At 39.0% G+C, this 21,141-nt stretch overlaps 1 protein-coding gene and 1 pseudogene across 1 annotated transcript in view; one reads left to right on the top strand and one right to left on the bottom strand.

Moving 5' to 3' along the window:
• Nucleotides 1–1,044: 1,044 nt before the first annotated feature.
• LOC148879440 (uncharacterized) lies at nucleotides 1,045–16,123 on the bottom strand (annotated as a pseudogene).
• Nucleotides 6,222–21,141, top strand: part of LOC148879439 (putative ribosome biogenesis protein RLP24) — a 27,002-nt gene continuing 12,082 nt past the window's right edge. The window contains exons 1-2 of the mRNA XM_088960973.1: nucleotides 6,222–6,648; nucleotides 18,805–18,915. Of these exons, the coding sequence (XP_088817099.1) occupies nucleotides 18,835–18,915 (81 nt within the window). The 5' untranslated portion in view covers nucleotides 6,222–6,648; nucleotides 18,805–18,834. The remainder of the gene's footprint in view (nucleotides 6,649–18,804; nucleotides 18,916–21,141) is intronic.

Below are 21,141 nucleotides of genomic sequence, written 5' to 3'. Positions count from 1 at the left end.
TAGGGGAGATAGATTTCTACCATATGAGGTTGCAAAAAATGGAAACTCATTGTTCGAACTTCGAACAACACTGGGGCTACCTATCCTGTGAGCTCAATTAAGGTTGCAAACTTGCAATTGAATTGAGTTATAATCGAATCTAGTTTAAACTTTTGGGTAAGCTCAATTAGAGATGGCAAATCGACCTGTCCCTGTGGGCCCCACCCCAATTAGGGCAGATTTTTTTACCACTGGTCGGGGTTCGGGGGTGGGTTCAGGGAAAACTCGAAACTCTAGGGTCGGGAATGGGGCGGGGAGAGTATTTGTCCAGTTGGGGTTCGAGACAGGTATGGAGCGAGGAATTAATAAGTATAAAAGTAAGAATAATAAGGGCAGGGTGGGGCAAAGTCAGGGATCCCCATTCCCTACGAGGTGGGGATGGGGTTAGGATTTTTAGTCCTGCCGAGGTTTGAGGCAGGTATGGTGCGGGGAATTTGAATTCGGGGTCGGTACAAGATAGGCAAAACCTAGCCCCGCCTCACCTCATTGCCATTCCTAAGTTTAACTAATGGCTCTTACAACCCTTGTACTATTCCAAAATGCAATCTTGTCTTCAAATCGAAAAAAAAAAATTCAATTTAGATCCCAAACTTCAACAAAAAGGCCAATCATAAGCAAATAACGCCTAGTGTTAGTGACACCGTTCACAATATGTTAAATAATGAATAAATAATAGGAAATGCTGATGTGGCACTACTAAACTAAAAAAAAACTAAAAATTTGCATGTGGGTCCCACTAAATAACATAAAAATTTATTTAATGTAAAATCATAAATGTTGAAAATAATATATAAGTGGACCCCACTTGAAAATTTCTCTTTTAAGAAAAAATAATAGGTGGGCTCCACTTGAAATTGTAAGTGGGTCCTTTCTCTATCTATCTATCTATCTTGCCATGCCAACCTTTGTTGACCGAGGTGAAATTGAAATCTAGCATCTCTGAATCAAACCACTCGACTAGATGCCAAGGATACAATTCTGAGCTATCATCCATCTCTTATAGATCTAAGCAATGAGAATAACAAAGCGTATGTGTTTGGAATCATGAATTCCCAACCCGAGGAAGTTCAATCTATTATCAACTTCAAGACTAGTTATGACAATCACTGGAATGAAATCGCTAGCAACAAGTGGGTGGAGGATGATTGGATCTACCCAAGCAATGTCATAAAAAAACCCAAGTTGAGCAGCTTTGGCAGACGTCTAGGTGGTGAGGAGGTAACCATCTTTTTCAGAGAGACCGGCAATACTGGCTCTAGCCTTGTTGATGAGAGAAACTAAGTGTTTATTAACCTTACCAACGGTGACCATTTCAATTATTTTCATGGTGGAAGAGTCAATCACTAAGTGACCTTTGACAAAATTGGGTTACTAGCTGAGTCATCCAAGCATGGAGTTAATTTCAGGGCCACCTCCATGGATGAAGACAAGATAAAGACCAATGCAAGAGAAGAGGACGAGATTGTTGATGACGGATGCCCAAAGACTTTGATCCTTCATGGATGCACCATTGTACTTGAAGAGGATGTGTTGCCACAAAACATCTAGATAAATGGGAGGGATTCCGCAAGGATATCTACATGGGTTTGAGCTATCACTTTTGATGTTGAAGCAAGGGATGGATCTAGTGGCGATATTGCTAGTTTCGTTGATGAAATTGATGATTTGAGAAGAGGAAAAGTGAGGACTAGAGAAGTGGATCAAAGGGAACAGGATGTTAGCGTTAGAATTGGAGTTGTTCGGATGATTGGAAAAGGAGGGAAGAAATGCATGTGTAGGGGTTTTGCAATAAACATCTTATTTTGTCTCAGTATCTCCCGTACCACCCTTTTGTTGCCGTGTTGCGGTGTTCTCAGGGGAAAGTATCCCCTCTTTGTTGGTAAACTTTCAAGGTTGAGGGTTTAGGTTTTGGGCTACAATATCACTTTTACCTCCAAGTTTGATTAGGGTTAGCCAAGGAAGTTTCAAGGAAGAGATAAGGAAGGGATATTGTGGAACAATCTACAAGGGAACTTTATCTAGCAACTAGGGCATAAGCTTGTTGCCTTTAAGCGATTACACAAGTTAATGGATGAGGGGGAGAGAGACCCACTTACAATTTTAAGTGGGGGCCACCTATTATTTTTCTCTATTAAAGGAAATTTCAAGTAGGGCCCACTTATTATTTATCTTAAAAGAGAAAAATTTAAGTGGGACCCACTTATATATTATTTTCAACACTTATGATTATACATTAAATAGTTTTTTGTTTTATTCATTGGGACCCACTTGCAAATTTTTAGCTTTTTTTTAGTTTAACAATGATACATCAACATTTCCTATTATTTTATTCATTATTTAACAAATTGTGAACGACATCACTAACACCAGGCTTTATTTGCTTACGGTTGGCCTTTTTTTTTTTAAGTATGGAGTTTAAATTGGCCTTTTTTTTCGGTTTGAAGGCAAAATTATTTTTTCGGAATAGTACAAGGGTTGTTAGAGCCGTTAATCCATTAGTTATTTGAGTTGGAGCTCAACCAATAAAAAGTTTGGTTTGGAAGCTCCCAAGTTTAGCTTAATTAACACATACATACATATGTACGTAAATGTATTATAGAATATAAAAATACATTATATAATATATATACAAATATTTGTTATATTCTATATAATATAATAACATACACCTATTACTTAAAAATATCATATATATATATATATATATATATATATATAATATACAAATATATTTATTTTCGAGCTTTTAAGCTGAACTTTAACTCAAACTTGACTATTTTAGTCGAGTTGAGCCAAGACATGCCAAAGTTCATTTTGTATCGGTTCGATTGCACCCATAGGCTCAATAGCCATTACAACAATGTATTGGAAATATCCCCCTTGTCCTTCGTGGCTAGATGTTACCAATATACAATTGTAATGGTTATTGGGACCAAATCCAAACTCCATCAAATATACCCATTATCAATATAACCAAACCAATCCAATTATTTAAGGTTTCCATGTGCATCATGTATCCCATTTGTAATTAAGGCTATAAATGTTGGACAAAACCCAATAGAATTGAACCAAATTGGTTGAATTGTAAGGTTTTATTTGCATTATGTGTCTCAAATAAAATTGTATTAGGATCAACAAAAAATTATTTATTTATTGCATTAGGATCATTATGTATCTCAATTATAGTTCTTAGGTTTTTTAATAATTGACTAACTCTACCCCTATTATTATAATACCATTACATTTCGTCCACATGTAATTACACGTAGTTATTGTAATTTTTCATGCCAATGAAATGATTTTTGTTATTTTACTTGGTTCCTTTGGGTAAACATAAAGGTATTTTTGGTTAATTAGGGTTTAAAAGAAATAGGTGAGAAAGAAAATAGGGAAAGTTTGGGTGGTCATTATAATTTAATGCATTATTGAGGTATTTGTCGAGTTCATATATACTCCTCATAGAGCATGCCTCAAAACGACATCACAACATGTCCTGGCCGCTTATTGGGAATATGGCTTTTTTGGAAACCTAGACACGTGTAGGTAAAGGGAAGGTCTTCAGGCTACAACCCCCACCATTTAAACACGTGGCCTTCTCGTTTTTTTGGAATTCTAGGCATATGGCATTTTATGAGAAGTCATTGTTAAAGTTTACAACCCACTACCACCATTCAAACAAGTGGCCTTCTCATTTTTTTATTTTATTTTTAGACAAATTGTATAGGAATTCGATGTGGTGTAATAATAGAAAAATTAGGTTTTCCTATTTTAATTCCATCTGGAGATTTCTGGAGTGCACAACAGAGGAGAAGAAGATTTTGTAGAAGGGAGTTCTACGATCTGCGATTTTGTAGATATCAATTATGCAATCTACGATTAATTGTTCTTTGCAAGTTTGCAGGACATCCAAGAAAATCATAGTGCAACCCTCTGATTTTGTTTTCTTGATAATTTGATTATCTTGAATTAATTTATTTTTCATATTATTATTCTTGAATTAAATATTGAATTGGACACCAAAACTTGGGCCGATTTACACTATATTTGGTCCAAACTTGTTTGACCAAATTGTTTGTTCAATGGGGTTGGTTTTTCTGACGCTAATTCGATTTAGACCAAAGGGTTGATGGCCCACTTCAAGTTTTAATTCGGCCCACCTCTGTAAAAACCTAACTTTAATATGATACAATTGAATCAACCCTAATTTAGCTATATGGGACAAACTGCTTTTTGTAGTACAGCCATATACCTAGATAATGTTATATGATAACATTATGAGTTTTGTTGGGTTGATACTGATTTAGTCTAACTAATTAAGGATTTTACAGATATTTTAATTAATTGAATCAATTTGTTGCATGCATGTGATGTATGGATATATGATGTGCTACATACATGGACCATAAGTACTTGGCCCATGATTATTTCGATAGTGGCTCTTTCACACACCGTGGCTGAATGCACATCATTGCCATGGTGTTCATAAGATCATTGGATGATCTCCCCGTTTGGTGGGCCTTACATCAGCTTATTCTCTGAGAAGAAACCGTGCGGAACCTTAGCCATTTAGGGCCCATTTAAATATGGCTTTAAGAAAGCCAGTGGGAACTACTTTGGTTTGACCTAAATAAAACTAGGGCGTAATATTTTGTTCCCTCCATTGAAATCTAAGTGCACGTGATAGGAAGATTCATATGATGAATTTTTTAAAGGCCTTTCATCATTAGCATGAAAATGGGTCATTCAGTAATGGGGAGATGCACCATAAAATTGGTCTATCCATTTGCTACTAGATCTATTGGATTGTTTCATAAGATGATAGGGGCATCATAGACCGATGTAGAAGGGGCCTATTCTAAAATGGAAGACTCTCTCACGGTACCTTGGCGTTCACGAATATGGTTGGTAAGCACTTACTAGACATAAATGTTTAACCTAAAATGACAATGAACCTTGTCTAGCAGAGGTCAAATGGAAAGTTCATGAGATGAGTGAATGTGATCATTCACAAAAGGTGGTGGGGTTATGCAGCTGAAATAGTTGGCTCCATGCACTATATGTGGTTTCCCACATTTACAAAGACATAGTTCGCAGTTTCTATCACTGAGATAGGAGGGAAATCTTAGAGATGAATAAGTGGAAATGTAACATAGATTAAAAGTCATATTTATGTAGATAACATTAATTAAATCAGGTTGTGGATTAATATTTGCTTTGCCTTTTATCAGAAATGGCAAACGAATAATTCGCCAAACTGTTAGACGATAATAAGCTTAAGGGCCCAAATTACGCTAAGTAGTATCGTAACCTTATGCTAGTTCTGATATCTGAGAAATTTGACAAAATTGCTAAGAACCCTACACTAAATCGTCCGGGTGATAGGGCTTCTGATAGGGATTCACGGATGGGAGTAAATAAATTTTTGAAATTTCGCCCAACCTTCTTGTGGGGTTCAGCCATCCATATGTTGGATCCCCCATCCCTTCAGGGATGTGGCTGTGAGATCAGTGTGAGGCACACTCTATAAATAATAGATCCCACTACGTATTTGTTGCAAAATGAAAGTGTAGGTAGGAATGGCAACGGGGCGGGTTTGGGGCGTGGATTATATTCCCCATCCTTGATCCTAACCCCTAAATCACCCTCCATCCCCGTCCCTAATCCCCGGCAGGGAAAGGAATCCCCCCTCCATCCCCAACCCCAACGGGGATGAATTGACCGTCGGAGACCCGAATCCCCGATGGATTGAGAGGTTGAGACAGAGAATGAGAGATTGAGACAGATAGAGAGGACCGTTGGGAAAGTTAAGATCGGCGATGAGAGAGAGTCTGATGAGCAATGGGGTCACAGCGATGGCGGTCAACGATGATAGGCGAAGGTTAGAAGGACTGATGATTGAAACTCTTTTTTATGTATTCTCTATCACTCGAGAAAGCACGAAGCTAGGGTTCTGAATCTTTTGCGACGACGAAGAGTCGAAGATGAAGGAAGGCGAATCGGCGAAACTATTCTAGAGACAGACGAGTTGAGAGTTCTCGACTTCTCTTTGTCGAGGGTTTTAGACTTTAGTTTAGTATTTTACACTTTTACTATTTTTCAAGTTTTAATAATTAATATTTTAAAAACGAATAGTACTATATATAAATGTATAATATATAATATTATAAATATTAATTGGGGATGGATCGGGGTGGGGATTGCATTCCCCGTCTCCATCCCCGTCCTCGATCGGGGATTCAGGGTAGTCCCATCCCCGACCTCGACCTCGCGAAGGTACCCCCATCCCCAACCCCATCGAGTCGGGGAGCCCGCATATCCGTCGGGGACTTGGAAAATTGCCACCCCTATGTAGGGAGTTGTTATCGCGCTGACAAAAAAAAAAGGGAATTCTTATGACCGACCTAACTAAGTAGGAGGGGGTTTTTATAATTTACCCAAAAATTCAGTGTTTCTTCTTCATTTTCAAAACCCTAAACCCTTAAGCCGTCCACCCCTCTCCAGCTCTCGTCTCTCTCGTCCTCTCTCTTATCTGCCCTGCGTCGAAAATAGGGGATCTAGGGTTTTTTTTTCCGCAACCAGATCCAATAGCCCAAGACGTTGCTGGCCCGGGTAACTTTCCATCTTTAATCTCTTCAATTGTTATTGACCCTGTCTGAATTGATACTGTTATTGGTCCTTCACTGTCTTCATCTTCCTTCTCTTGGTTCTAGAAAGACAATTAGGAGGCCGAAATTAGCCTTGGGATGGATTTTTCCAGTGTATCTGATAAAAGGGTTTTCGTATTGGTGATGGGGCAATTTTAACATGCTAAATTGATTCGATATTGCTGATTTAGGTGGAATATCGCCAGTGAGGGTACTGAATTGGGATCCCCGGGTTTGTGTATAAAAATCTAAACTTCATGGATTATAAATAGACGTTGTGAATCTTCATAATGCTATGCTGGTTTTATTTATGCTTAGTCGGGTCTTAACACACCACGATGGCTTGCTTGGAGTCTCATTCGAGTCATACGTTTTTTAGTACCTCGCGTTTGGGCGAGTTGCACTCCGTTTTCGATGACCGGTAGCTATGTAGTGCTGTTTCCGTTTCTTCTTCCACGCCGGTGACCAGCAAGAAACCTGCAAGAAACCTATATGATCGTTGATAAGTCTACCGTTCTAGACAGTCAGATACTTCTAAAAGTAATTTGATGGGTGATTAGTTTTTGTGCCAATTTTGCCTGGGAGCTTTGCCACTATGATAGGTTCAATTACTTCTGGTTAGCACGTTCTTCTATGAGAAAGGTCCAGGCTTGAAAACATGTCACCTACAAAATTCATGTAGAAGATATTTACAACGTTGTCAATTATGGATTCTGTGTAATATAAAGTCCATATATGTATCTGGAGAACTCTGCACTTCAATAGAGATTTCAGTTCTGGACTTCGCTCCACCTCTGACAAATAAATACGTTCTTTGGGTAAATAGTGTTTGGAAATTTTCTTTAGCTGCTTGCTGAAACTTCCTTATGTGGTACAGTTGAAACATCTCCTTTTGTATGTCATATCTTGGCCAGTTTTTGCTTTAGAAATGATCTAACTGGTATTATGGGATAGACAGCTACATCCTTTTTATCAGTAAGAAAACACTCTAATCCCAGGATCTCTGGAGCTTCAAGATTCTCTTTCACTCCTTATGTGCTGCTTTTTTGGTAGGCATTTGATGTCATCAATGTAAAAAAAACCAACCTTCAAAGAAGTTCTGAATGCCTTTTCATTTGATCAGTCAAAGAAGTTCTCAGTGTTTATACTGTTTGGATCATTTTATTTGAGGACCTTGTATTTTGCTGTTTGGATGGATGTTTTTGGTTCTCACATATAACATCAGGCCAGGCTTCTGAGAATTTTTACTAGTTTATGAAGGAAATTTATCCTTTTAGTCCAATAGGAGCAGCTTTTTTAATGATATTATGATTTTGATGGCCAGATGATTGGTTGAACATGATGAATTGGAATGGGCTATGGATTTTTCTGACATCACCCTTCTAGCCTGTTCTCTCCCATGTTCTTTATCCTGCCTTTCTCTTCTAACATAGTCATAGTTTTCAGGGTGTCACCTAGGTAGACGCCTAGGCAAAAAGGTATTTTTTGGAGTCACCTTGTGCCTTGCCCTTTGCTTTTACACAAGACTGCAAGAGTCTACCAAGGTGTAGGTTACAGCTTTATTATTGTTATTTTTTTTGATCAATAACAGCATAGATTACTGGTTTATCATCTACCATACTTCTTGTGTAAATAGATTAATAAAGGGACATTTCGGAAGACCAATTTTCAATTCGGAGAACCATGAAATAGGGTTTGTAATAGGGGTGCAACTTTTCCGGGTTCGGATTGGGATTTCCAAAGCCTGAACCCGAAACAGTGTAAACTGTTAACTCTGGCCAACCCGACTTGCACTCCTAGTTTGTAATGTGTTCACTAAGATAGAGCTTTAGCTAGTGGCCTTCATCATGGTATTCTTCATAAGAAATCTCTTCTTCAACTTCCTTTTCTCTCAATATCTGTAAGAAAAACATATCATTGTCCTCCTCTGTTGAAGAACAAAGACTTTGTCCCTTAGGGATATTCAAGTAGGGGTGGCAATTTTTAACCCAACCCGTTGAAACCACCCAACCCACCCAGTATCTAACCCACCCAACCCGCCCATTTACTTGGCGGGTTGTGTGATCAACCCATCACCCAACCCATAATGGGTTGGGTTGGGTTGTGGATAACCATTATAGACATAAGTATTAATTCCTTAGCTTTTTTTTTTTTTTAATTTTCTTCATTTGAATTAAATAATTTATAATTAATGCATTAGTTTTCTATTAATTATTGACTAAATTTAGTTTTGTCTTGAATCAATACACTTCACCCAACATAAATCCAAATCAATTTGACTCGAGTTCGGACCAGTTCAACGCGGTCTGACCCGATCCAACATATACTGATCCGGGTTGACTCAAACCCGAAATAGACCCCAGGCGGGATGGTTTGGTGCCGCTTGCTCTGTCCTATTTGGGCCGTCCGACCCAACCAATATTCACATAGTCCGACTTGACTCAATACAAGTCGATCCGGGTTGACTGAATCCGAAACAGTTTTGGGTGGGATGATTTGGCCTCTGCGTGCTTTGCTTGATCTGGACTGTCCATGGACCAGTTCAACGCGGTCTGACCCGATCCAGCATATACTGATCCGGGTTGACCCAAACCCGAAATAGACCCCGAGCGGGATGGTTCGGTGCCGCTTGCTCTGTCCTATTTGGGCCGTCCGACCCAACCAATATTCACATAGTCCGACTCGACTCAGTACAAGTCGATCTGGGTTGACCGAATTCGAAACAGTTTTGGGTGGGATGATTTGGCCTCTGTGTGCTTTGCCTGATCTGGACTGTCCATTCGACCAACATCCATACGACCCGACCCAAATCCAGTCAGACCCGATTTAGTTACATTGCCCCGATTCGGGTCAGACACTTCGGTCCCGAACCCATGCACAAACCTGATATGGTCCAGTCCAAGTCAATCCACCATTGACTGAACTGGTCCAGTCCGGTCCGACCGGACTGGTCCAGTCTAAATGGTTCACCCACCCTTGAACCTATGCGGTTTAAGTTGGTCTGACCGGTTTGAACCTAAGTGGTTTGGTCAAATCCGGAATCCAAACATAGTTAAATGGCTTCGCTGCTTGTGTAAAAATAACATGCATGTAATGTGATTTGAACCTTCACCACTTATGTAAATGGTAACTACAATAACTACCAAGCTACAACCAACTTATTTGTTAAGAGAGAGAGAGTTTGTTTTTTAAGTCCATAAATATAAGATTAATGGGTTTGAGGGGGTTGGATTGGGTTAAAGCGGGTTTGGGTTGAACCCAACCCATTTAATTTATATAACTGGGTTATTAATGGGTTGGTGGATTAGACGGGTTGGGTTGAAACTCAACCCAAACCCAACCCAACCCAACCTGCCCAATTGCCACCCTTATATTCAAGCCTTTTTGCTTAGCCTACAAATAGGGTCATTGTAATTGAAATTTTATAGTTAGCTCCTATTTGGGAGCAATTATTTTAAGTACTTATTCGAATAAGTACTTAAAATAAGTGTTGGAACCACACCAAAAGCCCATTTTAAGTACTTAAATGCATTTGATGAATAAGCACTTATTTGGGAAATAAATGCATAAAAAATAAGCAACAGTTGGGTGGCTTTCTTTTTCAAGCACTTATTCAAATTTATTGGGACGAAAGTGCCCCCAATATTTTTCACTATTTCTAGAAAATGCCCCGTCTTCAAAAATGATAGAAATCCCATCGTTTCTCTCCGAACTCACTTCTATACTTGCAACAATGATGATTGGGTGAATTTTCCCCCATATAGGTTCAATCTCACCCCAGCTTCTCTACATTTTGTTTTTTCATTTTTTCCCGTTTTTCCATATTGCTCACCTTAGTACCTCACCCATATCAGTCTTCCATTTTTCGGTTGCTTGCAGTGGTGTCAACTGGGGCAACTTCTCCCTTGTCGTTTTCCACATTTCTGAGCATACAAGAATGAACTCACTTCATATCTGAGTGAGCCCTTGTTCATTCTCAAATTGATTTAGCAAACACTTTTAAACAAGAGAACAAAAATAAATCAAAAATGGGGAGGGGTTAGACTACCCTACAAGGAGGTTAAGGTTGAAAGGGTGGGCATCGATTTGGGTAGAGGGAGCAATTTTCAGGAGTAGGGGGAACAAATTAATGAGATGATCAGATGACTGATAAGAAGCCACGTAATTTAAGAAACCATAATATCATACATGTGATGAAGATTTTTTCAAGGCTAAAACTCGGCTTGGCAGGGGCAGGACTTAACAAAAAATACAAATGGGTGTACAAGAGGAAAAGAATGAGAGGTAGTGGGGCATTTGGCACAGACCATAGGGAGGCAACAAATCAAAATCAGCCTTTGGCCCCCTTAAGACAAAGGAACAACAGGAAAGTGAGATAAGTGGGGTGCAACCTGATTCAGCTGTGAACAGGTAGCCACAAAGTGATGATATTATTGATGGAGAGTCAGGTGATGTAGTTCTCCAGAGATTAGTGGAGAGAGAGGTTGCGATCAGGAGACCAGAAGAAGAAAAACAAGGAGAAGAGGAGGTTTCAAAGACGGGACAGGATTAGAGGGAGAGAGAAAGAGCAAAACAAATTCAAAAGGACCAAGAAGTCAAGGAAGTAATACAAAATGGGAAGGTGAATGTCAATAAATTGGCGGAGAGGGAGGTTGAGATAGGAAAGTCTCTTGATTTAGTTTTTTTGGGAGGGGAAGGCTTCGTGGAAATAGCATTTGAGAAGTTTGGAAAAAGAAAATAGAAGAGAAAGAAAAAGGATGTTGATCAAAAAAAAAAAAAAGAAAAAGAAAAAGGAAGAATACTTAGAAAAAATCAAGGGGTGGGACGAGGAAACGGGAGAAGATGGACTGGACAAGATTGAGTGGTCTTGGGGTTGGTGATGAAGATAGGGAAGGGGGGAGGAAGATGAGGGTTCTTAGCTGGATTGTGAGGGGTATGAGAGAAGGAAGAAGTGGGGAGGAGAATGGGTGGATCATTGAATGTTTGATAGCAGGAATGGCAATTTGATCAAGTCTCCAAAGCTGATTTGATTGAAAATTTCTGGAATTCCCTTGATTTACAACCTTGTAATGCAGAATCCTTTTCATTTTAAAGCTTTGAGAATGTATTGGGTGTGTCATCTAGACAGCCAAGGGTGTTAGGATGTAATCATTTTCTTTTAATGATTTTTTTTTTTGATTCTTCAAAAAAAATCTAATAATTTTGAAATCAAAACAAAAAAGAATCAAGTGGATAATAACATTTTTAATAATTGGAATCACAAGGGGATCCTCTCTCTCTCTCTCTCTCTCTCTCCCTCTCCTTTTCTCTTTACTTTAATTGCTGAGGTTCTTAGGAAAATAATTACTAGGGCAAATTCACGAGACTTAGTGAGGGGTTGGAGAGTTGGTTGGGATAGGGTTCCAATCAAACATTTGCTATTTGCTAATGATATGATCTTGCTCTGTAAGGGAGGGGATAGAAGGTGGGTTAGGAACTTAAAGTCAGCTGTACAACTCTTTGAGCAAACGCCAAATCTAAAAGTGAATTTTGATAAGAGTTGTTTAACTGGAGTAAACATGGAAGAAAGGGATTTGTCAAATAAGTGTTAGCATTTTGGGTTGTGCTCAGCTGTACAACTCTTTGAGCAAACGCCAAATCTAAAAGTGAATTTTGATAAGAGTTGTATAACTGGAGTAAACATGGAAGAAAGGGATTTGTCAAATAAGTGTTAGCATTTTGGGTTGTGCAGTGTTGTTGAGTTTACCTTTGGGAGACAATCCAAAGAAGAGTAGTTTTAGGATTCTATTGTAGAGAGGTTTGCTAAAAGACTTGCCTTGTGGAAGAAAAGTTACCTATCATTAAGAGGTAGGATTACTTTGATTTTGATAAGATCCATCTTAACTAACATGCATGTGCATTATTTATTTATACTTAAGATGTTGGAGAGTGTGGGAAAGAAACTGCAAAAGTTGCTGAGGGATTTTTTGTGGGAGCCAGGTAAGGAGTAAAGGGATCATAGAGTTTGATGGAAGGTGGTTTATAAAAGGAATTTGGTGGTCTTCGCATAGGCAATTTACAGAAAAAACATGGCTTTACCAGGTAAATGGTCGTGGAGACTACTTGGATAGGGATAAGTTGTGGGTAAGGTAGTAGTAAGCATTCATGGGCTTGCAGCGGATGGTTGGGACGTTGGAGTACTAACTAGGGCCACAAGGGCCTCTCCTTGGGCTTGGGAAGTTGGGAGACCATCCATACTATTTTACCTTTCATTTCTTCCGTTTATCAAGTGTGATTTGTGCTCTAGAATTCTTATAAAATTTTGGGAACATGCTTGGGTGCGGAACCTTTCTTTGGGAGATAAATTCCCCTCAATTTTGCCCTCTCAAGATACAACGATGAGCTTATTTCCACCTTTCTTGTTCCTTATAGTTCAAGAATTGGTTTTGATTGGGTCTTGGCTTTGAGAAAAGGACCAAGGGGTTTGAAAGTGAATAGTGTCTTGGCCTTGCTTCATATCCTTGAAGGGGTCTTCTTAGATCCCTTTAAAACTGACAGTTGAATTTGGACCCTTCCCCCAACTAGTACTTTCTCTTGTGCTTCCTTCTTTAAGCCTTTAATTCAACCTTCTAATGGTGTTTTCCTTTGCACTGCTGCCTTCCTTGTAAGGCTTATGGAGAAACTTCCTATCACTTATTAATCTCCTACCCCTTTGTAAATTCTATATGGGAATGGTTTTTCTTGTTGTTTGGGTGTAGTGGACTCTCCTACCAAATGTGCAAGGTTTGTTTGCTTCTACATTTTTTAGTTGGTCAAACAAAAGGGGAAGAACAATGTGGAGATGTCTAAGGGCTACTATGAGTTGGACCATATGGGAGGAAATGAATTTAAGGATATTCAATTCTCTGACAAGGAAACAAGTAATGTTTTAAAACACGGAGGCGTGACACGAGGCGTTGCACTACCTATAGGCGTGAGGCGTAGTTCAGAACATAAGAGGCATAAGCTTCCTTAAGAGGGGGATGAGGAGGAAGAAGGAGGAGGAAGGGGAGGAGGAAAAGTGGAAGGAGGATCTCATTTTTCTTTATTTTTAATAAAATCTTTTATATTAAGAAGAATGAAGATGCATAGCACTAGCTGAAGGGGGGCCTTGTTCTAAGGTGACATGATGAGAAATTGGAAAGAAGTGGCTTATTCTAAGGAATTGGACATAAGTCTATTACAAGCCCATCATGGTCTCCACCAATGTCTTTGTCAAGTTACTTTTGATGGGAGTAGTGTAGGGAACCCAGGTCCATCAGGTATTGAAGGTGTTTTCAGATATGAGGAAGGTAGAATTATTGGTTTATTTTCAGGGCCAATTGGTGTAGGTGATTCTTTATGGGTTGAGATTTTGGCTCTAATGGAAGGAGTGAAAAGGGAAGGCACATGAGCATTAATAGGTTGATTATAGAAGGTGATTCAAAGCTGGTGGTGGGATGGCTGCAAAAGGAAGAAGCTGGATTTTGGAACTACATTAGTGAAAGAAAGAAATTCAAATGGCTGACACAAAACATGGATGTGAGAATGGGATCGTATAAAAGAACTGCTAATGCCTTTGCTGATGTACTAGCAAAGCAAGGGGTGGAAAGAAACCAACTTTTTTGGGTTCAATTGTAACACTGTTATAAACTTTTGAGGAGAGTTAAGAGAGCTTATCTCTCCTCTTTTTTTTTTTTTTTGCTCTTCATGTACTTTCTTTTAATTTATTAATCAAATTTGTAGTTATTGATAAAAACATTGGAATGGCTGATAATATAGACCATTTAAACAATTAAAATAACATAGAAAATTACATCCAAATCGGTGATAATCCATCTCCCTCAAAAGGAAAAATAAATAAAACAAAATACAATCAATTAGCCCCTCTATGTTTTCCATTTCCAACAAAGACCAAACCCCTGCCCAAAAATATTAGAAAAATGATAAGAGATCCTGCTCTCATTCAGAGACCAAATTAAAAAATTAGGGGATTTTAGTCAAACTAAAGTTCCACACACTCATTCACACTTTTAATAGTAGTATAGATAAGTACTTAAAATAAGTGCTCCCAAACAGGGGCTAAACTAATAAGACAGAAAGTTGTTTGGAGTTAGTAAGAGTGCTATCTTCTTCTTTCTCTCTCTTTACAGTCTCTCTCTGATGTTCTCTTCTCTATTCTGATCTGAATTTTTCCACATAATTCAGATCCTTAATTCCCTTTCTTTATCCACCATGTTCAACCTAGTAAAGCTTCCCCTTTCTAGCCCTACATCATCACGATTTGTTAGCATTGGAATGTAATTAACATTGTACCATTTCAAATCAAGAGATTTTCAGTTGCCCAATATTTATTTGTAAGAAACAGGAGGAAGAAGTAAGACAGTTTATCAGGGACAAAATTGACAGATGTTATTGGAGAGCTTTAATTCATGCTGTTATGTGGGGAATCTTGGAAGAAAGAAATAACATGATTTTTGAGAATAGAGCTTCCTCCTTTGATGACCCTAAGATGCCGAGTGATGACATTGCTCAATTCTTGGATGTTCACCATCAAGGAATTTGCTAGAATTAATTTTGGGAACTTACAAAGGAATTGGCTAGAATTCCTGCATACTTCCCCTCTTGATCCCCATCCCTGTAACCTTTCTCCAGGGCAGGAAAGTGATTACATCCTCTGGTTTGATGGTAGTTTCCCAAAAGGTCTGGAAACTCCCGCTGTTGCTGGCATCAGAGGCCTGCTTTACAACCCAAAACAGTGACTTATCTTTGGTCTATAGTGGGCCAATTTCAGCTGAAGATGCTTCAGGTGCAGAAATCCGTGCCCTCCTGGAAGGTCTCAGAATAGCCAAAGTTCGCCAAATCATATCCTTAGGCCCCGTTTGGCATCACTCCAGAGGATTAATTCTTCTGATTCTTATGATCCTCTGGATGAGAATGGTGTTTGGTGGTTTCATTTACCAAAATCTCATTCAATTCTGGATAGAAAAATTGGGCCTGGAGCGTGGTTCTCAGAAGTGAAAAATTTTCACTTCTGAGAATGAGGATTCTTGGAATCCCAATTCTTGCTACGTCCCCTTTAAAATAACGAACACATGTTTACATGTTCTACGTGAGAAGAGGTGTATTATTGTAATTTCACATGAAATCAGAACATTCAAAGGAGAAAAAAAGCCTAACCCCCATCATTCAAACGATTCTCTTCTACTATTCTTCCTCAATGGCTCAAAACCATGTTTATTCTCTTCTTGGGTGACCATTCAACTTGCCACCACCAAGCTCTGGACATCTGCACTCCCTTTTTCCAAATTAATAGTAATAACAATATCAGTTTTAGCTTCTCCTGCACTCTCGGCATCAAGCTCTGACCATTTGAGAATGGTGTTTTCGTTTTCGTGCACAATGCACAAATTGGCATCATTCCCGGCACCAAGCTCCTGCATTTGTTTCTATCTACAAATGACCTTTTTATCAAGCTCTAGTGTACAATGCACAAATCTGTTAATGGTATGCAGAGCATCAGTTTGCTGCAAGTCCAAATTAAGAATCCCAGGCTGTCGAAAGATCAAATCGACACCACCAAACTGGTCCAGGAAAAGGATAGTTTTTTCGATCTCTTTGGCTGGTTTATGGCAGAACACCTTGGTGAGATTGACATTGTTGAGAACATGAGCTAGCTCTTGGCAGGGAATTCCATGATCAAGCAACAAAGTAACCTTCCCGGGAAAACCCACGAAGAATTGGGGATCTGTAACAGTTAAAAGACTTTCGAGCTTTAAGGGTTTGATGACCTTCCAGCTCATCCCGAACAAAGCAGAGCAGCGGACCTATTTCTTCTGCCGTTAGTACATCAGGATGTTTGGTAATCAAGCAACAGAGAGAAAAGCCATCAATCCCAACGGAATGCAGTGTAAGAAGTCGGGTGCGAAGGAATTCCAAAGATGCAGACCTCAGATGTGGATTTTTGTGGAAAAGAACTTCAGCTTCTCTCATGTCCAATTTCTTGAAAGAAGGGGAAATATAACACTAAAACAGGAAGGCTGAAACAAATAAATACAAGTTTGGGTATTTTTCTGGTTTTTGTCAGAGAGATATTAGACTCGTAGCATACAGAAACTGTATAGTGTTACTAACCCATTTCTGTCAAGTGATTGGAGGAAAAGGTGTTGCTGCCACTGCATAGGATCACCATCTGTTGAGAATATCGAAACTTCATTGCAGCTAATAAGGGTTTTTGCTGCTACCTGGTTCTTCTCCAATCACTGTTTTGTCTTCAAATGTTCATTTCTCACTCAGCTTTCATCTCCATACCAACCTGTTGACAGGTTTACATGGAACATATAAGGGAGATGAAGTTTGGAGCTCTAATGACAAATAGGTACTATTTGCAACAGGCAGATTTGGAGCTCAATCAGTCCTTCTAAAGTGAAGTTTTTGCTCTGGACAATGGCTTTAAATAAATGTCTATCCAAAGTTAATCTAGTGAAACGTGGCATACGGATTTCGGACATGTCATGTGGTTTATGTGGTGGGGTAGTAGAAACTACTGAACTTCTGGCCTTACATTGCCCAGTCTCGAATTATATTTGGAGGCATTTTCTTCAAGCTTTGGAAATCAGCTGGGTAATGCCAAATTCTGTGAAGGATCTGCTGTTGTGTTGGCAGATTGAGGGTCTCAGCAAGAAAGGTGTCAGTCTGTTGTTTAGATCTTAGAACTGGATGCATCTGTAATTTGTGGTGGCTCTAGGCAGCCTCTAATGGCCTAGGCTCCTTTGTACTGGTTCTTGTTTTAATAAATTACCTTACATTTTCAAAAAAAAAAAACTGAAGTTTATTCATTGTCAGTTAGACTATTAGAGAATTAATCCAAAGAAACAGGATCATGACAAACAGCATTCTAATTCCGAGAAATGAGAATTAGAGCTTTATACCAAACACCTTCACAGTTTATTAGAATACAAAAAATCCAGAATCCATTTTTTTCTGGATGGATTCCGAGGATGAGAAACAGGAGAATTGATGCCAAACAGGGCCTTAGCAGTTAGATTCTTTTTCTTTGGAAAAGTGGAAGGATATTCTAGAAATGCTATAAAATGGGCTAAAGCCCTTGTTTCTGGCCCCTGGAAACTGTCTCACATCTTGCATGAAATCCAAGAAGTTGTGCAGCTTCAGATTGATCCCAAGAAATCTGAATCAAGTGGCTGATAGGTTAGCTAAACATGGGCTGCGAAGGGATGTTTTGTATAGTGTAAATAGGATGCTTTACCAAATAAATTGGGCTCTTGTTTCTTTTGTTCTTTCAAGGGCCAAGGCCCTTCTACATCCTCTCATGTACACCCTCCTTTTGTTTAATACAAATCATCAATTTTCACAAAAAAAAATACAGTTTTTCATTCATTGTTGTTGGGTGGAGTTTATCCAGGCATTTTTCTTCATCCATTTACTGATTAAATTTGCTCCTTGATCGTAGACAAGTCTTTAGCTCATCCAGAACTCAGAGAATTGAGTAGAGAGGCATGCAGGGCTAGTATGTGGTCAACATTGGGTTTATTTAATTGGGGTGTTTGAATTGAATTTGGATTCTGATTTTGTATGCCAATTTGGATGCATGTTTTCATTTGCTTGGTAAAACCCATTGACCAAATGAACCTTTTTTTTTTAATGGAACATGTTTACTTATTAACCAAAAAAATTTCTTCGTTAGACCTGGAAGGAGTTACTTGCAATAAGGAGAGGGAGAGCAGCCTTTTGAAGAGGGACTGCATGTTCCCTTTCTGTCAAAGGAAATTGCAAAGCTTGCAAGCGGACTCTTTCTTATAAGTTCCAATTCTAAATTAGTAGCTTTTTCCTCAAGGTAGTTAACTTAGTTATTGAAACCAAACTTACATGGACATTTTAAAATGTGTGCTATGTTTGTGCTGGAAATGACCTGCCTAGTTTGTACTTGATAAGAATACTTATGTCAACTATAACCCATGTGTTATGAGAGACTCATTAGTAGACTTTTCACATTAAATAATAATGTATTACAACTGTGCTTGCTCCTCCATTCATTGTTTCTGAAATATCATATTCCTTTTTATTAATGCTTGGTTTCTCTCTTACATTTTTTTCCTCACTGTAGAGAGCTGCTTGATCCTGATCCTGGTCCACAATGAGATTAGAGAAATGTTGGTTCTGTTCCTCCACTATTTATCCTGGGCATGGTATTCAATATGTGCGCAATGATGCAAAGGTAAAATTTTCCCACCTATTTTTTTTTATCAATAACAGAATTTCATTAAATTAATATATAAACAATAGTACAGCAATCAGAGAGAGTTAAAAAGGCTTAACACTCTCAAGAAAGCAACAACAAGCTCACAATACAGCCCAGAACAAATGAACCCTTCCCACACCCTGCTTTGCCAAAGCATCTGCAAAGGCATTTGCTGTTCTTTTCACCACTGAATCCTTGATTTCTTTTCTTTCATTAACGAACTTCCAAAGACCACTTGATTTCCTTTCTTTCAGTACAAATGAACCCTTGATTTCCTTTCTTTCATTAGCGAACTTCCAAAGACTACTTCTCCTTTGCAGCCAGTTCAACACCAACTTTGAGTCCCCTTCAATAATTATTTTTTGTATATTCAGTTCCTTACTCTTTCTAATACCTTCCAATACAGCATAGATCTCAGCTCTCAAAGAATCCCCAATCCCAATGGAGCCTGAATACAATGACAACACTTTCCCCTCCTCATCTCTGAAGACACCTCCTACACCTGAAGGGCCTGGGTTATCTTCACTACTCCCATCAAAATTTATCTTTATAAAGCCATTGCTAGGTGGTGACCACACCAGAGAAGCCGTAGACCGAGCCCAAGCTGAAGTGACCACTTACACCTAGCTATTCAACAACATATCAGTAGGCACATCATAAAAAAGTTGCATTGATTTTAGCCAATGCACCACCCTAACTGTTATGGCTTCAATAATTCCTTCTTTGCTCCTTTTCTTTTCGGAGAAAATTCTGGAATTCCTTTCCTCCCATGAAGTCCAACATGTAGCAGCCCTTACACATCTCCACATAATCCTTCCCCTTCTTTTATGCCATCTAAAGAATGGGGAGCTATAAAGACTTTGGATGTTTGACGGGGGGGTCCACCTGCAACCAAAAAGAGAAAGAAACCATTCCCAAATAGTAGAAGCAAAAGGGCAAGAAATTAACAAGTGGTAGGAGCTTTCACCATTGGCCTTACAGAGAATGCACCAACTCGGAGACAAGTACCAATACTGCCTTTTCCTTTGGAGTAAGTCACATGTGTTAAATCTTCCCAAGATAGCTTCCCAACAGAAGCTCCAATCCTTGGAGGAATCAGCTCACTCTAAACTTCCTTAATCGGGAAAGGGTCATTGTTATAGGGAAAAAGGGATTTGAAAAAGGAAGAACAAGAGAAAGACCCGAAAGGAGTTAAAGTCTACAGTCTCTTATCCCTCTCATAGGGATCCAACACCACCTTATTTAAGGTTTGATCAAATTCAGCACACTTCTAGTTTCTGAATCTCTTAAGCCTCTCCTAAACCCCAAATCCCAATCAAACCCAAAATTGGATTGGGAAGGAACTGGAAATCTAGATACAACTATGCCTTTATATCGAGAAAGTGAAATAAGGGGAGGAAATTGTTCTTTCAATGGTAATTCACCCACCCAAATGTGTTCCCAAAATTTGACCCTATTCCTAGAGCAAAGGTCATACTTGATGTGCTGCAGAAAATAGGGTAGAACTGCATGTATGGATTTCCAAGGAGAGGCACTAGTTGATCTTGCCGAAGTCCCTATATCCCAGCCATCCTCTGCCTTACCATGAATATTCAAGATTACTTTAGTCCACAGCTTTCCCCTTTCACGTTCCAACCTCCACAGCCATTTTCCCAACAAAGCTTCATTTTTCTTTCGAATATTACCTAAACCCAAACCTCCATCAGCCCTACTTTTAGAGACCAATTCCCAATTTACCCCGTGATCATTCTTTTCCTTCCCTGGTTCCCACAAAAAATCTCTCATAAACTTTTCCAAAATTCTACTATCTTCACTGGGATTCTAAAGATTGATAAATAATACACAGGCAAACTTGCCAATGTAGATTTAATCAAAGTGATTCTGCTGCCCAGAGATAAATAATTCTTCTTCCAATAGGCTAACTTCTTTAGAAACCATCAATTACAGGCCTCCAAAAATTCTTTTTCTTCGAATTTTCCCCAAGGGGCAGCCCCAAATACTTCATAGGCCATTGAGCCACCACACACCCCAAAGTTTCTACCCTTTCCCTTGTAGTTCCTTCTTCCATATTCAGCCCCATCACACAGCTCTTATCAAAATTCACCCTCATATTTGACATATGTTAAAAAACTTGAATCACCAGCTTCAAATTTCTGGCCCATCTCACGTTCTCCCCCTCACAGAACAAAATAGTGTCATTAG

Source organism: Nelumbo lutea, chromosome 1 (genome assembly GCF_056320005.1).
Source record: "Nelumbo lutea isolate HS-2025 chromosome 1, American lotus-T2T, whole genome shotgun sequence".
Lineage (NCBI taxonomy): Eukaryota > Viridiplantae > Streptophyta > Magnoliopsida > Proteales > Nelumbonaceae > Nelumbo > Nelumbo lutea.
Note: the sequence above shows the minus strand (reverse complement) of the source record. Positions and strands in the feature narration are given on the sequence as shown.